This window comes from Pongo pygmaeus, chromosome 19 (assembly GCF_028885625.2).
Source record: "Pongo pygmaeus isolate AG05252 chromosome 19, NHGRI_mPonPyg2-v2.0_pri, whole genome shotgun sequence".
NCBI lineage: Eukaryota > Metazoa > Chordata > Mammalia > Primates > Hominidae > Pongo > Pongo pygmaeus.
In genome coordinates, this window is record NC_072392.2 from 18,049,505 (window position 1) to 18,068,458 (window position 18,954).

The following is an 18,954-nucleotide window of genomic DNA, read 5'->3' on the forward strand; positions in this document are numbered from 1 at the left end:
CCAAAGTGCTGGGATTACAGATGTGAGCCACTGCGCCCGGCCTAGAAATCCTAAATTCTTAATGTAGTCCAGAAGCCCTATCCAAACCATCTTTGCCAGCCTCTTCAGTCTCAGATCCTGCTACAAGTAATGCGCACCTCAGGGCCCCTGCGTATGTTGTTCTCTCTCCTCTTTCCCTAGCTAACTCCCACTCACAGGTCTTATCCTAGTTTGTGGTGATTTGACTGTGATTAACTGCCAGTGCCTGGTATTTGCCTCATTCACAGTAGGTATTTAATAGCTATTGAATTGCTGAATAAGTAGATAAATCCTTTCTCTGCTGCCATGGATCTTGCAGCTATGCCCCCATCTACCTATCTAGTCTCCCCAAGTGTCCTCTGCCCCGCACAAGCTCCCCAAAGCACCAGCACTTTCTATCAACATTGATTCGTTTATTTTTTCATTCATATGACAAATATTTTTTAAGTGCTTACTCTCTGTTAGGCATCCTCCTAGGTTCTGGAAGATACAGCAGGGAACAAACACGATTTTCTCTGGAATGTTTATCCCGCTGTCTTCCATCTATTCTTAGCAAACTCCTACTCATCTTTCAAAACTCAATGCTAATGTCCCATTTTCCAAGAAGGCTTTTCCCAAACTTCTCCCTTGTACTACTCTCAAACTTGTGTGGCCCATCAAGTGATGGGGGTCTGGGGTTGGGGATACCCAAGGAGTGGGGGATGGTCTGTTCCTGTTCGTAGGCAGTGAATCGGGGGCCTAAGGTAACTCCAACTCTTGCCTCCTCCCTCAGGCTTGTTTTCCAGCCACTTAGCAACTCCATGGAGAAATGGCTGCCAGGCACACCTTTTGTTTGCACAGAAATAACCAACGACCAGAAATCCAGGCTGACTGGCAGCACAAGGAGGGGCCCCTTAGGAGGACATGTAGGGGCTGGGGTGTGCAGTTGCGGCAGATTCCAACATCAGACCCTGAGTAAACCAAAGGCAGAGTCCAGTTCATCTAGACAACTGGTGTGGGGCTTCTGTGTCATAGGCAGGAGTTAGGGGCAGGGTCTGCAATCGGTACATGGCAGAAGGCCTCACAGTCCTGCCTTCTGCTCCACTGCACAGTGGGCCAGACTTTTGAAAGTTCCTCCTGCTATCTGACCCAAGTCTGCATGCTGCCATTCCATCCCAATTCAGGATGGGTCTTCTTGTGTTCTTGGGTATTTGAGTTGCTCTTCCTGCCTCCTCTTAGTGTCCTCCACGGCTCTGGCCCCTTACAGGGGTCATTGATCCTGAGAGGTCCAGTGATTTCTCTGAGGCCACACAGTGAGGCTTCTGGCAGAAGTACTGGAGGGCTGGGGGCTGGGTCAGAGCAGGGTGATCTCGCTGGGGGGCAATGTGAGCCGCTTCTCATGGGCACTGAGCAGGTTCTCCACATGCACGGCCACCACACGACACAGTTCCAGTCCCTGCAGGTGACAGTGACAGTCCACGCCCATCCAACACTTCCCCAGCTCTTACCTTGGGGTGGGAAGTACAGAATGGAGAGGTGGTTGGGAGATAGGTGGAGACCATCATTCATGCAGGAACCCTTGTCCCCACCTCCCCCAGGGCCTGAGAGGAGCATGAAGAGCTGGAAGGCCGAATGGTGGGGTGTGGGCTGCAAGGGGTAAGCAAGCAGGAGACCAAGTGCCTCTTCCAGCTTTGCTCCGTGTGAGCTGTGTGACCCAGGGTCTATTGCTTCACCTCTCTGAGCCTCAGTGGCCTCATCTGTAAGGTCTCAATTGACCAGGGGCCTGCCTCACAGACAGGGCTGTGTTGAGGATTCAGTGAGGCTTTATTGCACGTAAATTCTTTTTTTTTTTTTTTCCTAGACGGAGTTTCGCTCTGTCGCCAGGCTGGAGTGCAATGGCGCGATCTCGGCTCACTGCAACCTCCGCCTCCCAGGTATAAGCGATTCTCCTGCCTCAGCCTCCCGAGTAGCTGAGACTACAGGTATGCACCACCACGCCCAGCTAATTTTTGTATTTTTAGTAGAGACGGGGTTTCACCACGTTGGCTAGGATGGTCTCCATCTCTTGACCTCATGATCTGCCCGCCTCGGCCTCCCAAAGTGCTGGGATTACAGGCGTGAGCCACCGCGCCTGGCCACGTGTAAATTCTTTAGATTTAAAAAATATGAATCCAATCAATAAATGGTAACAGTTTCTAACTGTCTGTTGCCATGGTTACCGCCTGGCTCCCACAGTGCACAATGGGCAGTGACCCAGGCTTAGTGCTCCCAATTGGAGCGGGGTAGGGGAAGGCATCAGGGAATTGCGCAAATCAATCTGTGAATGTGGTTCTCAGACGAAAGCCATTGTTGGAATCCCCCCAGGGAAGCTGCTTTGAGAAAGGATAAAATCATGTTAGAGGCGCACTCTGAGTGTTAACTGTGTGCCAGGCCTTGTCCTAAAGGCCTGATGTGTCCTACCTGTTTTAACCCCCACAGTGTCTCTAAGAGACAGGAGCTATTATATCCCATTCCACAGGTGGGGAAACTGAGGCACCGAGCCTTGAAGCTCCAGACTGCACAACTGGTAGGTGGTGGGATTTGAACCTGGATGGTAAGAGGCTTGAGGATCACACTCTGAAGTGCTCTCTGTTGAGGTTAGCTGTGCTGGCCCTGCCTTGGGGGCCACCTCAACTAATTAAATCAGCGTGTGCAAATGGAGTCTTCTCCTCCAGCCAATCCTTTACCTACCCACATGCTGCCATGTACTAGGCCTTGCTGGGATTGTTGCTGCATTTGACAGTGTGGAACCTGAGGCTCAGTGAGAATCAGGGACGCCTCAAGATCCCCTCACACAGCCTGTCAAAGGTAGGCAGGATAGGGACCCAGGTCTGTTGGTGCAACACTGCTGCACTCAGACATCACCTCCTCCTGGAAGCTCTCCCTGATTACCTCCCAGATAGCTCAGGTCCCCTGTATACCCTCCCAGCACTGATCAAGGTATATTTTATATCTGAGACCTGAGGCTCTGTGAGGGCCAGAGCTGAGGGGGTCTTAGTCACTTCAGTATCTTTGCTACACAGAGATGCTCAGTGGATCTATGCTGAATGAGTGAATGAATGTAGCCCCTGACACATACAGGCCAGAGGCAGAGAGGGCAGCATAAGGAGGTCAGGACGTGTTGCAAGGAAGTGGGAAAACCAAAGAGGCCTTCATCCATCTATCCACCCACCCACCCACCCATGCAACCAACAAATATGTATTGAGCATCTACTATGTGCCAGGCACTGAGTTATGGACACAGCATGAACAAGATGGATTTGGTCCTGCTCTCTTGGAGCTGACATTCTGATGGGGGAATGATACAGTTTGGATATTTGTCCCTTCCAAATCTCATGTTGAAATGTGATCCCCAGCCAGGCATGGTGGCTCATGCCTGTAATTCCGGCAGTTTGGGAGGCCAAGGCGGGTGGATCACTTGAGGCCAGGAGTTTGAGACCAGCCTGGCCAACATAGTGAAACCCCGTCTCTACTAAAATACAAAAAAATAGCCGGGCGTGGTGGCACATGCCTGTAATCCTGGTATTTGGGAGGCTGAGGCAGAAGAATCACTTGAACTGGGGAAGCAGAGGTTGTAGTGAGTCGAGATTACTCCAGCCTAGGCAACAGAGCAAGACACTGTCTCAAAAAAAAAAAAAAAAGAAAAGAGAAGAAATGTGATCCCCAATGTTGGAGACAGGGCCTGGTGGGAGGTGTTGGGTCATGGAGGCAAATCCCTCATGAATGGCTTGGTTACCCAAGGTAATGAGTGAGTCCTCACTCTAATAGTTCACACGAGAGATGGCTGTTTGGGCCCTCTCTCTCTTGTTCCCTCTCTTGCCACGTGATGTGCCTGCTTCCCCTTTGCCTCCTGCCTTGAGTAAAAGCTTCCTGAGGCCTCCACAGAAGCCAAGCAGATGCTGGTGCCACGCTTCTTGCACAGCCTGCAGAACCGTGAGCCAGATAAACCTCTTTTCTTTGTAAATTATGCAGCCTCGGGTATTCCTTTATAGCAACGTAAAACAGACTAATATAAGGAGACAACACATAAACAAATAACTAAATGATTTCCAAGCCATAAGTAGGGCTATGGGGGCAGGGATCGTGAGTTCTTAGGGAGGAGGGTTAGGGAAAGCTTCTAGAAAAAGGTGATATTTGTGCTGAAACCCAAATAAAGGGAGAGAATGGGCCCTGTGATGAATCAAGGAAGAGCATTCCAGGTGGAGAGGACAGTGAGGGCAGAGGGCCCAGGGCAGGGAGAATAAGCTCAGCACAAGGGAGCCAGGGTGGCTGGAGGAATGAGCAGAGACGGGGGAGGCGGGAGAGGAGGCCACAGAGGCCATGGGAGGAAGGGACAGGGGTGGGAAGGACTCCCAGATGTGGGGCCTGAGTGCCTGGGAGGGTCGGGAGGAAAGCTGGAGAGGACTGTTGGTCTCCAAGGGGGATGCTGAGGGAGCCTGGAGCTCAGGTAGTCTGGGCAGGGGTAGAAGTATGGATGCTGTGATGGTAGACATGGTTTTGAAAGCCTCAGTATCAGATAGGGTGCCCTGGGGAGAGACCCAGACTCAGCAACGTTTAGAGATTGTCTAGAGGGCCAGGAGTGGCGGTTTACACATGTACGCCCCTCCCTACACTTTGGGAAGCTGAGGTGGATGGATCACTTGAGGTCAGGAGTTCAAGACCAACCTGGCCAAAATGGTGAAACCCTATCTCTGCTAAAAATACAAAAATTAGCCAAGCATGGTGGCATGCGCCTGCAGTCCCAGCTACTTGGGAGGTTGAGGTGGGATTACCGCTTGAACCCAGGAGGGGTTCAAGGGGTATCTCTCTTGCCCTGGGAAATCACCCCCTCCAAGACAGGCCCTGTCATGGGAGTGGTGCTGGGCCCACACCTGGAGGGGTGATGTTACAGGCTGGACAGGGCAGACATGTGGGTGTCAACCTCAATTCTGCATCTTCTCTGGGCCTGAATCCTATCTCTTCGGTGGGGTGAAAATGCTAGTCCTGCCCTGACCCCAGGCGGGTGTGAGACTTGGACAGGAGTCTAGAGGTCATCCATGCTTTTTTACATTTTATTTTAGAGATGGGGTCTCACTTTGTCACCCAGGCTGGAGTGCAGTGGCACCATCACAGCTCACTGCAGCCTTGAACTCCAACTCCTGGGCTCAAGCAATCCTCCCGCCTCAGCCTCCTGTATAGCTAGGACTACAGGCACTTTTTTTTTTTTAATTTTTGCAGAGACTAGGTCTTACTATGTTGCCTGGTCTCAAACTTCTGGGCTCAAGTGATCCTCTTGCCTTGCCTCAGCCTCCCAGAGTGCTGGGATTACAGGCATGAGCCACAGTGCCTGTCTCACCCCTGCCTTTTAAGTAACAGCCACAGTTGCTGCAAACATAGGAAGGCACAGGGCAGGTGGGTCTGTTTCACCATCTGTCACACAGGAAGCCCAGTTTCTCCACCCTCAATCCTGGGGCCTACAATCCAGCCTCCACATCTCAGCCCAGGTGAACTTTCTCAAACCTCTAGTGTCCTTGCCCTCTCATCAACCTTCTATGGCTCCATACTGCCCTTTCCTGTGTTCCCACTGCCAAGTTGCTTCCCTGGATGACCACCCATAATGATCTGCAGTTTTGTGCTGTGCTGTGGTTGGTTCTGTCCCATGCACTGGCCTGGATACTCCCTGGGGCATGGCAGGGACCTGACCTATCTTGGAGCCATGCCCAGAGAAGGGCCCAGTGAGTGGAATGTTGGGCTGAGCACTGGGCCCACCTGCTCCAGCTGCAGCTGCAAGGCGCGCTGGGCCGCCATGTCCCCCAGCGCAATCTCCACGTAGGGGTAGCTGGAGTTGGCCGTGGGCCGCTGGGTCCGCGTCGACTGGATCTCCTTCAGGGGGAACTTCACCATCAATTCCTGGGAGTAGGAGGAGAGGGGCCGGACAGGCCTGTGGGCGAGGATAGTCTCAACCACTCTTACCCCTGCCCTGCAAATCAGATCTGTAGGAGGCAGGAGACTCACTCCAGTTCAAGTACCAGTTCCCCAGTGACTTGCGTGACCTTGAGCAAATCACTTTACCTCTCTGGACCTCAGTTTCCTCACCTGTAAAATTGATTCAACAAATACTGATGAGATGATGCATCTATCATGTACCAGGCACTGTTCTAAGTGCTCTAAGTGCTTGGGATAGAGAGGTATTTGTGCCCTAAACTTCACATCAAAGTTGCTTATTGTGAACACCTCCACCTCTTTTTTAAATTTCCTTTTTGTGGAAAATGGGGCCTCCTGTGTTGCCCAGGCCAGTCTCAAACTCCTAGGCTCAAGGAATCCTCCTGCCTCTGTTTCCCTAAGTGCTAGGACTGCAGATGTGAGTCAAGTACCTAGCCTGTCTAGGGGCTTGTTTTCTGACCCAGGAAGCAAACTTGGACCACATACAGGGAAAGTCAGAGTGATAGAGAGTTAATGCCTCAGAAAGAAGCTCTTGCTAATGACAGATGGGAAGTGTTGAATGGACACCCCAGCTCCCTCACCCCCAGGAGAGAAGGAAAGCTCTAGTCTGTCTCTCAGGGCTCCCCAGCTGGACTGACCTCCAGGTGCCCACATCAGCAACTTGCTTGCTAACACCCCCTCTACTGGCTCCAGCCCTTCCCTGTCTCACTTCTTCACTCCTGTGTTTCCTGGAATCAACTCTAAATCAACCACTTGCCCTGGAATCCCTGTCGCAGGGTCTAGTTCTGGGAACAAAAACTAAGGGGGCAACAGGTCCTACTTATTATGGGCTGAATTGTGTCCCCCACCAAATTCCCATGTTGAAACCCTAACTCCCAGTGCCTCAGAATGTATTTAGAAATAAGGCCTTTAAAGAGGTGACTAAGTTAAAATGAAGCTGTTAAGATGGTCCCTACTCCAACATGACAGATGTCCTTATAAGAGGAAATTTGGATACACAAAGAGATACCAGGGTTGTGTGCACACAGACGAAAGGCCATGTGAGGACAAAGCGAGGACAGCTGTCTGCAAACCACCAAAGAAACCAAACCTGCTGACACCTTGACCTTGGACCGCCAGCCTCCAGAATTGTGAGAAATAAACTTCTCTTGTTTAAGTTACTCAGTCTGTGGTCTTTTATTATGGCAGCCTAAGCACACAGATGTACTATTCGAGTGCATAGGGTATGTTTTACCTCATCTCACCTTCACAACAGCCCTATGGGTAGGGCTCAACTCTTATCCTCGTTTTCCAGATGAGGAAAGCAAGGCTCAGAGAAGGGAAGAGACTTGCCTGAGATCATGAAGGTGGTAAGCAGTGGAACTGGGCTTCGGCGGCTGGAGGTCTTGGCCCCTTGGAGGGGGTAGGGGACCAGGGAACAGAGGGTGGCGATGGCAGTGCCAGGCTGAGGCCACTCACATGAGTCTCTGTGCTGAGAAAGTTGAGGCCATTGTGGTTGACGGCAAGGATGCAAGGGGCTGGCACAGCAATGTTGCTGCAGCTCTGGATGAAGAAGAAGGAGGAGCCGAACATAGGTAAGGCACTGAGGAGGCCTGGGCAGGGAGAGGGGGTGGCAGTTACGTGCTGGGCAGGGCTCACTGACAACAGCCATGGCCCTGAACTGCACAGCTTCTCTGGGCTGTGTCCAGCCAGTGCAGAAGCCCTCGGTCTGGGTCTCCTCCCATCTCTCTGGCCTCCCTTCTCATGGCCTCTTCCTCTATCCCTGCTTGCAGCTCTTCTTCCTCTGCCCAGGGCCACTTTGAGCCTAGGTGACATCTCCATAATGTAAAGACATGTTTTCTCCAGGCAGGTGCTCAGCTTGACCGGCACTGAAAAATGCCTTTGTGCAAAGAAAGAGGTGCCTCCATACCCATTCTCCATGACCACCCGCCTCAGCAAAGCCCCTATGATCACCTCCCCTGCCCTGCAGCTCTTACCCAGAAACTGGGCACGGGCCTGGTGGGGGCTGAGCGCCTGTGTCTGCTGCCGGTGCTGGCTGACCAGGTTGAGCCAGGTCGAGCCTGCCGTTGTACGGTAGAGCTGGGCTGGGATGTACTCTTGGACTTCCCGCCTGTGTACGGAGGAAGGGGAAAAAGGTCCTGAGTGAGCTCCCAGGCTCAGGCAATCCTCACTGTGCAGCAGGCATGCAGAGCAGACCTGATCTATGCACCTCCCTGGAAGACTAAATGCTAGGGAGTGTAAATGGGCTGAAGGTGGGGTAGAGGTGCCCACAGTGCCTTGGTACTGCTTAATCATGGCCGGGGCCAGTACCGCTAGGATCCCTGTTTGCAGTTAAGGGAACTGAGGCTCTGAGAAGTTCACTGACTAGTTCAAGGTCACATAGTGACTGAGTGAGTTAGTGGCATGGGTTGATGGGGGCAAGACGTGAACCCAAGGCAATTTCATCCTTCATACCTTCTGCCCCCAAGGAGAAGCAAAAGCCAGAGGGGTGAGAGGAAACATCAGGGTAGGCAAAGCAGCCACAGGGCTGTGCAGAGCCTTGAGCAGAGGAGTGCTGGGCTTCCAGGCTGAGGCCCCTGGGCATCAGCTTGCCCCAGCCCTCTTCCCTCTGACATATGCTGGCTGCTACCTCAGGTAGCCCCTTTACCTCTTTGGACATCTGGAAAATACCAATAGCAGTCCCAGCCCATCCTGACCAGCTGGAGCTGCAGATGAAGGAAGGGTTGGGAGAAAACTAGGGGAACCCCCTCCTCCCAAGAGATCCCCTGGGTAACATCTGTCCTTCTTTCCACCGCTGGGGTAAGGGCCTGGCATCTGAACCCAGCCTCTCCAGTTTTGGATTCTAGTTCCCCCACCATTAGCTGGCTAGACTTCAGTAAGCCATATAACCTCTCTGGGCCTTATCTGTAAATGGGGAAAATAAAATGGAGTTGGGAAGAATAGCTGAGATAATGCAGATGCAGAGTCCCTTGCAAAAAGTAAGAACTCAATGATTATTTTCATCCAGGATTGGGATTATATCTTTATGCGCTTCCTGCTCTTTTCACTTAAAATTATACATTAAAAAAAGAGCTTTAGGCAAGGCGTGGTGGCTAGCGTTGAGATTACACCTGTAATCTCAACACTTTGGGAGGCAAAGGAGGGAGGGTAACTTGAGCCCAAGAGTTCGAGACCAGTCTGGTCAACATGGTAAGACCCCCGTCTCTACAAAAATTTAAAAATTAGCTGGGCATTGTGGCATACACTTGTGATTCCAGCTACTTGGGAGGCTGAGGTGGGAGGATCACTTGAGCCCAAGAGGTCAAGGCTGCAGTGAGCTGTGATGGGGTCACTGCACTCCAGTCTGGGTGACAGAGAGAACTCTGTCTCAAAATAAATAAATAAAATAAAATAAAATAAAATAAAATAAAAATAAGGAGCTTTGCACATTGAGCCCTTACTGTGTTACAGGCGCTGGAATATACATGGTATGGACATCATCTTACTATTCTTTTTTCCAGGGGTTCTCAAAATGTGGTCGAGGGGGTTGAAAATCATTTTCATCACATTAGGAACTTGTCATTTTCTCTCTTGTTCTCTCACGAGTGTACAGTGGAGTTTTCCAGAGGCTATATAACACATGAGATGGCAACAGGCTGACTGCAGAAGCAGATCTGGGAAGCCAGCTGCCTTAAGTCAGACAGTACAGAGCTTTGAAAATGTAAAAGTACAGAGCTTTGAAAATGTAAAATTCTCACTAATTTTTTTTTTTTTTTTGAGACAGGGTCTTGCTCTGTTACCTAGGCTGGAGTCCAGTGGTGCAAGCCCGGCTCACTGCAGCCTCGAACTCCCAGGCTCAAGTGATCCTCCCACCTCAGCTTCTCGAGTTACTGGGACTACAGGCATGTGCCACCACGCCCATGAATCACTAAATTTTTTTTGAAAATAGAGTTATTTTTCATAAAAATTTATTTCTATTGACATTTAGTGGGTTTATTATTTTTATTTTTAACTGAAGTAATAAATCAATATTTTAACAGGGTAAATATATTCATTGATATAACCCACATAAACAAAAGCTCTTTGAGGTCCACTTTTTTTGTTTTTGAGACGGAGTCTTACTCTATTGCCCAGGCTGGAGTGTAGTGGTGCAATCTCAGCTCACTGCAACCTCTGCCTCTTGGGTTCAAGCAATTCTGCCTCAGCCTCCCGAGTAGCTGGCGTTACAGGTGTGCACCACCACGCCTGGCCACGAGGTCCTGTTATTATTATTATTATTATTATTATTATTATTATTCTGAAACGGAGTTTTGCTCTTCTTGCCCAGGCTGGAGTGCAATGGTGTGATTTTGGCTCACTACAACCTCCCTCCACCTGCCAGTTTCAAGCGATTCTCCTGCCTCACCCTCCCAAGTGGCTGGGATTACAGGCATGTGCCACCATGCCCGGCTAATTTTGTGTTTTTATTAGAGATGGGTTTTGCCATGTTGGCCAGGATGGTTTCGAACCCCTGACCTCAGGTGATCCACGCACCTCGACCTCCCAAAGTGCTGGGGTTACAGGCGTGAGCCACTGTGCCCAGCCTATTTTTTTTATTATTATTATTATTTTGAGACAGAGTTTCGCTCTTGTCACCCAGGCTGGAGAACAGTGGCACAATCTCGGCTCACTGCAACCTCCACCTCCGGGGTTCAAGTGATTCTCCTGCTTCAGCCTCCTGAGTAGCTGGGATTACAGGCACCCGCCACTATCCCTGGCTAATTTTATTATTTTTATTTTTTTTAGTAGATACGGGGTTTCACCATGTTGGCCAGGCTGGTCTCAAACTCCTGACCTCAGGTGATCCGCCCTTCTCGGCCTCCCAAAGTACTGGGATTACAAGCGTGAGCCACGGCACCCAGCCAAGGTCCTCTTTTCAAGAGTGTAAAAAGGTCCTGAGACCAAAAATTTAAGAATGACTGATTTACACTGTGACCATTAACTATAACTTAGAGAACATCAGTTTAAAGGCTGTCTAGGCCAGCCAGGGTGGCTCATGCCTGTAATCCCACTGCTTTGGGAGGCTGAGGCAGGAGGGTTACTTGAGCCCAGGTGTTCAAGATCAGCCTGGGCAAAGTAGCAAGCCCCTGTTTCTTTCTTTTTTTTTTTTTTTTTTTGAGACAGAGCCTTGCTCTGTCGCCCAGGTTGGAGTGCAGTGGCGCTATCTCGGCTCATGGACTGCAAGCTCCGCCTCCCGGGTTCACGCCATTCTCCTGCCTCAGCCTCCCGAGTAGCTGGGACTACAGGCGCCTGCCACCATGCCTGGCTAATTTTTTGTAGTTTTAGTGAGACGGAGTTTCACCATGTTAGCCAGGATGGTCTCGATCTCCTGACCTCGTGATCCACCCGCCTTGGCCTCCCAAAGTGCTGGGATTACAGGCATGAGCGACCACGCCCGGCCACAAGACCCTGTTTCTACAAAAATAAAAAAGTTCAGCCTGGGCAACAGAGCAAGACCCCGTCTCTATAAAAAGTGGTATATCGTTTTTAAAAAAATAAAGAAAAAATCAATAATTAATTAAATACATAAGTAAATAAAGGCTAACACCCATAATTTACTTGACGACTCCCTGTTGCTGGATATTGAGGTTACTTCTGATCTTTTGCTCTTGTAACAGCATTGCACTGAATGCTTTTGTGGCTGAATCTTTCTGCATAGCCACGTGTATTTCCTGGACCACAGGGAACATGTGTCCTGAAAGCTTTTTTTATCATTACCTTTGCTCTGAGCTAATAATACCAGCCAGAAGCAACTTGCGCAACAGAGGCGGGATCCCAGCTCCTATGGCTAGTTGGAAGACTTCAGCCCCCAGGCAAGGACAGCCCCTTCCCAGACAGCCCCACTGGTATAAGAGGGGAGCCTGAGGGCCTGGGGACTGCCAGCTCTGAGGAGGGTGGAGGTGGGCTGAGAAGGCAGGGTTGCCTGTCCACCCCAGCTGAGACAGGAGGGCAGGTGCTCACATGCTCGGCAGGTAGAAGTGGTCCTTGGCGCGATGCTGCAGTGAAGCCAGCTTGGACACCTGCTGCAGCAGCTGCTCGCTGGGCCGGCTGGCCGGCACGCTGCTGAAGAGTCCCTTCAGGTACTCAGGCAGGACCTGCAGGGAGCACCTGGGTGAGGGGCTGCCAGGCAGGCACGCATGCAGGCACTTGGCTGCAGGGAACCTGGGGACATGCATGTTTAATGATTGCAGCCCCATCCTCTTCTGGGGTAGGATGGCCTATTACTTTCCTGGGTTTTGGGGAATGATGGCAGAAGCACATAAGGGTGATGTGGGAGGGCTGTGGCCTTGATGCCCATGAGGGAGTCCCCACAGCAACCTCGTGTAGGATGTGGGCTGGCTGGTGAGAGCAGAGCATCAACACTGCAGTGTGGACATGTATCTATCAGGCCTGCTGTTTCTCAAAACTGAGTGTGCCTGAACCACAGGAGGGCTTGCCAAAACAGCCAGCCAGGCTGGGCTCCTGAGGCTCTGAGGCAGGAGGTCTGAGGTGGGACTTGAGGATTTGCCTCCCGTTTTTGCCAGTCCACAAGCCTCAGGTTGAGTAGCATGGCGCCGGACTGCACAGGGCCATGCTTCAACAGTGACACCATGTGGCCACAAAATCTACGTGACCATATTGTGTACAATTCCTGAAGTTTTGGCACCAGTTCCACAAAAACACACACTTTCTGTCCAAACACTTCCACACATACTGGCACAGTAGGAGAAAACCCAGACTTTGTAAGCTCCATGATCCTGACTTAGAAGACTTCTAAGTCTCAAAGAATAACACACAGACAAAAGTGACAGTACTAGCAAAGCCTGGCTTAGCAATTGGAGCAAAGGACAGGCCCATGTTCAGAGGAGGAAGACATCCGAAGGAAAGGGGAACGCAAAGAAGGCCTAATGGAAGAGGTGCTGTTTCGGGGTGGCTTGCTGGGAAGGACTTAAGTAAGCTGGGAAGTGCAGATGGAGGGATGGCATGCGCAAAGGCCCTCAAAGGTAGTGAGGGCTGTTTCGACTTCTCCAAAGAGACCACATAGGGGAGCAGAGGCATCAGGGTTAGAGACATCCACAGGGCCTGAATCATGAACACTTCAACCACCAAGGCTGTGGAGTCTGATTCACAGGCCCGGGGGAGCCTAGAAGGTCCCAGAGTCCAGAGAAGCCTACGTGTGCTGACCTGGTTGTAGTGCATGGTCACGTATAGCTCATTCTCGAACTTGAGTGGCTGATCCCAGAGCACACGCCGGAACCAGAGCATGTAGCCGCCGTCCACCTGCTCCATCTCTGAGGCCACATCCAGGATGTAAGCACGGCGACTGAGTGGGCACACATGCTGGCCTGCAGAGAGCAGGGAGGCAGGGCTGGGTGGGGGCATGTGTGCACACACATGTGTGCACCTGTACAGAGCATGTGTGCAGACCCCAATCTGCTACCCAGGTGAGGTATCACCTCGGGCAAGCCACCTGCCTGTTCTGGGACACAGCTTCCTCATTAAAGGAGAGCATGCTTGTCGAATGGGGTGTCCTATGTTTTATTGAAATGTTGATGACCACAGATGGTAATAACTCCAATTCAAAGCTTTAAGTAATGCTCCATTTCTCTTGGGGAAAGAGGGGCTCCTGAAGAGTGCCCCAAGTGTGGCTTGCCTGGATCTGGGAAAGTGCCCTGCATTATTCTCAGAGAAGGCCCGGCTCCTTTCCAGAGGAGGCTGGGAACAAGGACAAACACAAGAGGCCTCACACTATGAGACCCATTGGGTACCTTTCTGCAGACCTCCTTCAGGAGAGACCCCTCGCCAGGTACCTGGCATAGGTGGGGGTGGGGAGGATTGGGGTCTGAGCCTGGGAGAGGCTCAAGTTTTTCTCTCTTGCACTGACATTTTTGCCACCCATCTCACACCTGCAGTAAAACCTTACCAAAGAGAGGGAGTTTGGTATGATTACATGATTACCACTGTGTGACTGTGAGTAAGTCACAACTTCTGTGGCAGGCTGAATAATGACCCCTCCAAAGATGGTCCAGGTCCTAATCCCTAGAACTTATGAATATGTCACTTTCCTGGCAAAAGGCACTCTGCAGATGTGATTAAGTTAAGAATGTGGAGATGGAGATGATCCAGGATTATCCAAGCAGGCCCAACGTCGTCAGCACAGGGGTCCTCATAAGAGGAAAGCAGAAGGGTCAGAATCAGAGGAAGAGATGTGAGACCAGAAGCAGAGGCTGGCAGGGAGAGAGATTTGAGGATTCTATACTGCTGGCTTTGGAGATGGAGGAAAGGGCCATGGGCCAAGGAATGCGGGCAGCCTCTAGAAGCTGGAAAAGGAAAGGAAACAGATTCTTCCCTAGAGCTTCCAGAAGGAACCTGGCCCTGAGGCCATTTTCATTTTAGAACTTCTGACTTTCAGAATTATAAGGTAATATATTTATGTTTTTTAAGCCACTAAATTTGTGATAATCTGTTATAGCAACAATAGAAAACTAATACAGCCTCCCTGGGCCTCAGTTTTCCCATCTGTAAATGGAAAGGCTAACAGTCTCCATCCACTTCATAAGGTTGTTGTGGGGATTCAAAGAGTTCACAGAATGAAATGCTTTTTTTTTGAGATGGAGTTTCGCTCTTGTTGCCCAGGCTGGAGTGCAATGGCATGATCTCAGCTCACTGCAACCTCCTGCCTCACCCTCCCGAGTAGCAGGCAAACATCACCATGCCTGGCTAATTCTGTATTTTTAGTAGAGACGGAGTTTCTCCATGTTGCTCAGGCTGGTCTCGAACTCCCGACCTTAGGTGATCCACCCGCCTCGGCCTCTCAAAGTGCTGGGATTACAGGTGTGAGCCACCACGCCTGGCTTTTTTTTTTTTTTTTTTTTTTTTTTTTTTTGAGATAGAGTCTCACTCCGTCACCTAGGTTGGAGTACAGTGGCATGATCATGGCTCACTACAACCTCCGCCTCCAAGGTTCAAGTGATTATTGTGCCTCAGCCTCCTGAGTAGCTGAAATTACAGGTGCGCACTACCATGGTTGGCTAATTTTTAGTAGAGATGGGTCTTCGCCATGTTGGCCAGGCTGCTCTGGAACTCCTGGCCTCAAGAGATCCACCTGCCTCGGCCTCCCAAAGTGCTGGGATTACAGGCATGAGCCACCACACCCAGCCTGAAATGCTCTGAATTGTACCTGGGGCACAGCATCCGTTCAATAAATATCAGTTATTAGGACCGTTTTGTTACCTGCCATTCTCCCCTAATGTCTTAGCTGGACTTGGGCAGGCAGGGCTGATGGCACATGGCTGAGGGCTGAGGCAGCGGTAGGGAGAGCTGGCTGGGGGTTGCTGGAGCTGACCAGCTGGTGACAGGAGGCAAGACCATGATCTAGAGTGGGCAGGCAGCAGATGGAAGGGGCTTTGGGATGCATGATGGTCACCTAGGGTCCCAGGAGCCCTCGAGAGGGGCTAGTGACACCTCGGGAGGGGCTTCTCTGGCTATTATTAAGGCATGAAAGGCAAGAAAGAAGGCTTGCATCTATAGGTTCCAGGAGTGCAGCGCTATTAATGGAAACCTTCCCAGGATGTAATCTCCTCGAGGACACAGCCTGTGTCCTCACATTGAGCATCCCCTGAGGGACAAAGGGAGGGATGAGAGAGGGCCCTCATCATAAGGTGAGGCAAACTAAGCAAAGCAGAAAGGGACAGATAAAGGGCTGGGGGTGCTTGGTACACACAGAGATCCTTCCACATAGGGGTCAAGGGGCTTCCTGGAGGAAGTGGCACCTGACTTGGGCCCTAAAATCTGGGTGGAGGGCCCCACATGGCACAAGGCCCGGGGATGGGAATGGGCCCAGCATGCTCAGTCTTCCTGGCACTCACCCCGGTTGGTGACAACGAAGATAACATATTCATTGAAGGCCTCAGGGCGTGTCAGAGCCATCTCAGCACATATCTCTTCCACCACGTCCAGGGCCACCTGGGGGTGGGGCGGAAGAGATGAGGCCATGCCAATTGGCTTGACCTCTGTCCTTCTGGCCCCACTCAGGCCCCCAGAGGCCATGTGTGGAGTTCCTCAGCCCTCTTCACAAAGGCGCACAATCCTCTGAGGTCTCTGAGAATCAGCCTCAGGCAGGGAAAGAACACAGCTTGTGGTCTCAGACTTAGGTTTAAAATCTGCTTCTGTCCCTTTTTTGCAGGATGACCCTGAGCCAGAGGCTTAACGTCTCTGAGGTGCAGTTTGCTCTTCTGAGAAATAAGTCCTGCCTTGTGGGGCTGTGGGAGAGCCTGGGAGGGCTCAGCATCACTGGGGGCTTACTCCACCCCCATCCTGGAGCCTGGGCTGTCCCTGTCCCTGCCCCTCCAGTACCTGGCTGCAGGAGACGTTCCTTTACTTACAGTGCATGTTTTGATTTTGAGATGGCGTTCAAGGCCTCCAGGAAGAAGAAAGAGCTGCCTCTTGGAACTGCGGCCTGCCTGGGGTAGGTAGGTGGGAGAGGGATGACAGGTTGGGTCCTAGGATCTGGGACAGCCCTTGTCTCCTACCCTGGGAGTTCCCAAGCCAAAGGGTCCTGGGCTTGCACGTGTAGGAACACTTGAGCACCTGGACTGAGCAGGGCCTGTCTGCAAGACCCTGAGTGCAATGCACCTGACAGAGAGGTCTCTGGGCAGGTGAGCACCTGGACTGAGCAGGGCCTGTCTGCAAGACCCTGAGTGCAATGCACCTGACAGAGAGGTCTCTGGGCAGGGCTTGTGTCTCCCATACATTTTTTGTGTGTGCTTTTGTTTTTTGACATGGAGTCTCGCTCTGTCATCCAGGCTGGAATGCAGTGGCACGATCTTGGCTCACTGCAACCTCTGCCTCCTGGGTTCAAGTAATTCTCCTGCCTTAGCCTCCCGAGTAGCTGGGATTACAGGTGCCTGCCACCATGCCCGGCTAATTTTTGTATTTTTAGTAGAGACGGGGTTTCACCATGTTGGCCAGGCTGGTCTCGAACTCCTGACCTCAGGTGAATCTGCCCACCTCGGCCTCCCAAAGTGCTGCGATTACAGGCATGAGCCACTGCACCCAGCCTCCCCTTCATTTTGAACCCACTCCCACCCTGTGCTCACCAACATGGCCCGAAGCTCTATGCTGCTGGGGAGCTCCAGACGACCTCCAAAGCGCAAGGTTTTCTGCAGGTTCTGCTCACAGGCCTTGGCGATCCCTGCAGAAGTAGGGAGTCCAGGCCTTGCCCAAGGTGGACTGTGGGGGAAAGGGGCTCCTCTTGCCACCAACCATGAGCCCATTGCATTCTCTCCACAAGCTGTGGGGAAGGCATTTACTCCCCCATTTGACAGTTGACGAAACAGTTCAGACAGGGACACTGACTTGCCCAAGGTCAAGAGCTAGAGGTTAAGAGCTGGATTTGAACCCACATCCCACGTGGCTAAGGACCTTTTATCCAGCCCACAGTCCCCTTGGCAACCTATATGCCTGGAAACCGCTGTCACCCTGAGCTGCTGACTGGGGAGCTTGTATCTCACAGGCTCTGTGGCTAGGGTGATGCAGCTCTGCTCATGCCAGCTGGGATACCCTGCCAGCTGCCCTCCCTCACCCAGGCCTCCCAGTGCAGGAGACCCCAGCATCAGTGCTCCATTTGTCTGAGTCAAGAGTTCTAGGGTACGTTCTGTTGCTTTTATGCATCTGGGAGCTCTTCCATAGGAAGCTGGGTCTATTCATCTGTGGGTTGAATGTTTGTTAATTCAATCAGAGAGAAGCATTCAGAGGCAGGAAGGGTAAGGTCTCCTATCTCCTCCACGGCTGCCATGGTGACTACAGGGGCCCCAGCCTCCTTCTTCGGGAGCCCCAGGGGTTGCTATGGAAACAACACTGAAGAGCGGCCCCCTCTTTCTCCATATTCTAAGGGGGATGATACCAGCTTGGGCCCACCTCTGCCCAGACCCCTCAAGACCCTTGCTGAGTCCCAACAGTCAGAGAGGCAGGGCCGCACCCCAGTACTCTGGATTCTTGCCCACCTCCTTCTCTTCTCCCACGTACCACGTATTCCCACCCCTGTCTTTGCTCCTGTCACTCACTCCACCTGGAAATCCCTCCTACCCAGGGCAATACTTCCTCCAAGGAGTCATCCCTGACCACCCTCTCCATTAGATCAGACAAACCACCACGCCAGCCCCTGTGAAGCCTTCACAAATATTTGGGGAGTATATTAATATTGGTAAACATTGCTCAGCACCTGTGAAGAGCGAGGCCCTCTGGGTTTCCCCTCCCACCAGCTGCCCACCCAGTCCCCATGGGAGAAGCATGCAGCCCTGGGTTCCCACTCATTGACCTCTCACCCTGAAAGGGCAGGCCTGGGGTCCGGCTCATGTCTTGGAGGAAGCGAGTGAGGTGTGGGTGGAGGACCTCAGAGCAGCTGTGGTAGGCAGTCACGATATACAGCAGCCTCCAGCCTCGCTGGCAGCTGTCCCTGAAAGGACACATGGGGGCCACATCACAGGTGGCCACAGCACTAGAGTGTGCCAAGAGCCTCCTGGGATTGAGCTGAGACAGATTCCAACTCTCAGGCAGCTCCTGTCCCCTGAGGATGCCCCTCCCCGCGCAGTGATATGCAAAAGGCATATTCTGCTTGGGAAGTCAGGACGGGGGATAGGGACGGAAGGGGATGGGGCCCCAGACATCTTCCCCAGGTAGGGGAAGCACTGCGACTCTTTCCTCTCCTATTCTTCTCTTTTCTGCCTCACAACAGGTAGGGGATCTCTCTAGGGAGGCTTCTGGGAAAAGGGGAAGCTGCTGAGACTGTGTAGAGGTCATGCCAGGTAAGGCCCAGGGCTGGGAGGAGCAGGAGGACAAGCTGAGTGGTTCTAAAATTCCTGAGGAGATGGAGAGCAAGTGAGGAGGTAGTGCAGATGGAGACAGGAGGGTGGACCTGATGATAACAAGAGCATGCACACATTGGGCACCTACTGTGTGCTGGCCATGTATGAGTGGAACACAGTAATTCATCTTCAC

At 51.8% G+C, this 18,954-nt stretch overlaps 1 protein-coding gene across 2 annotated transcripts in view; it reads right to left on the minus strand.

Moving 5' to 3' along the window:
- Nucleotides 1-410: 410 nt before the first annotated feature.
- The window catches only part of MYO15A (myosin XVA), a 70,278-nt gene continuing 51,734 nt past the window's right edge, over nt 411-18,954 (minus strand). For both annotated transcript variants that reach the window (XM_054459178.2, XM_054459179.2), the window contains 10 exons: nt 18,282-18,412; nt 17,055-17,149; nt 16,341-16,418; nt 15,825-15,921; nt 13,141-13,301; nt 11,938-12,071; nt 7,935-8,068; nt 7,417-7,550; nt 5,785-5,925; nt 411-1,453 (listed from right to left, as the gene is read on the minus strand). In XM_054459178.2, the coding sequence (XP_054315153.1) occupies nt 1,352-1,453; nt 5,785-5,925; nt 7,417-7,550; nt 7,935-8,068; nt 11,938-12,071; nt 13,141-13,301; nt 15,825-15,921; nt 16,341-16,418; nt 17,055-17,149; nt 18,282-18,412 (1,207 nt within the window). In that variant the 3' untranslated portion in view covers nt 411-1,351. The remainder of the gene's footprint in view (nt 1,454-5,784; nt 5,926-7,416; nt 7,551-7,934; nt 8,069-11,937; nt 12,072-13,140; nt 13,302-15,824; nt 15,922-16,340; nt 16,419-17,054; nt 17,150-18,281; nt 18,413-18,954) is intronic.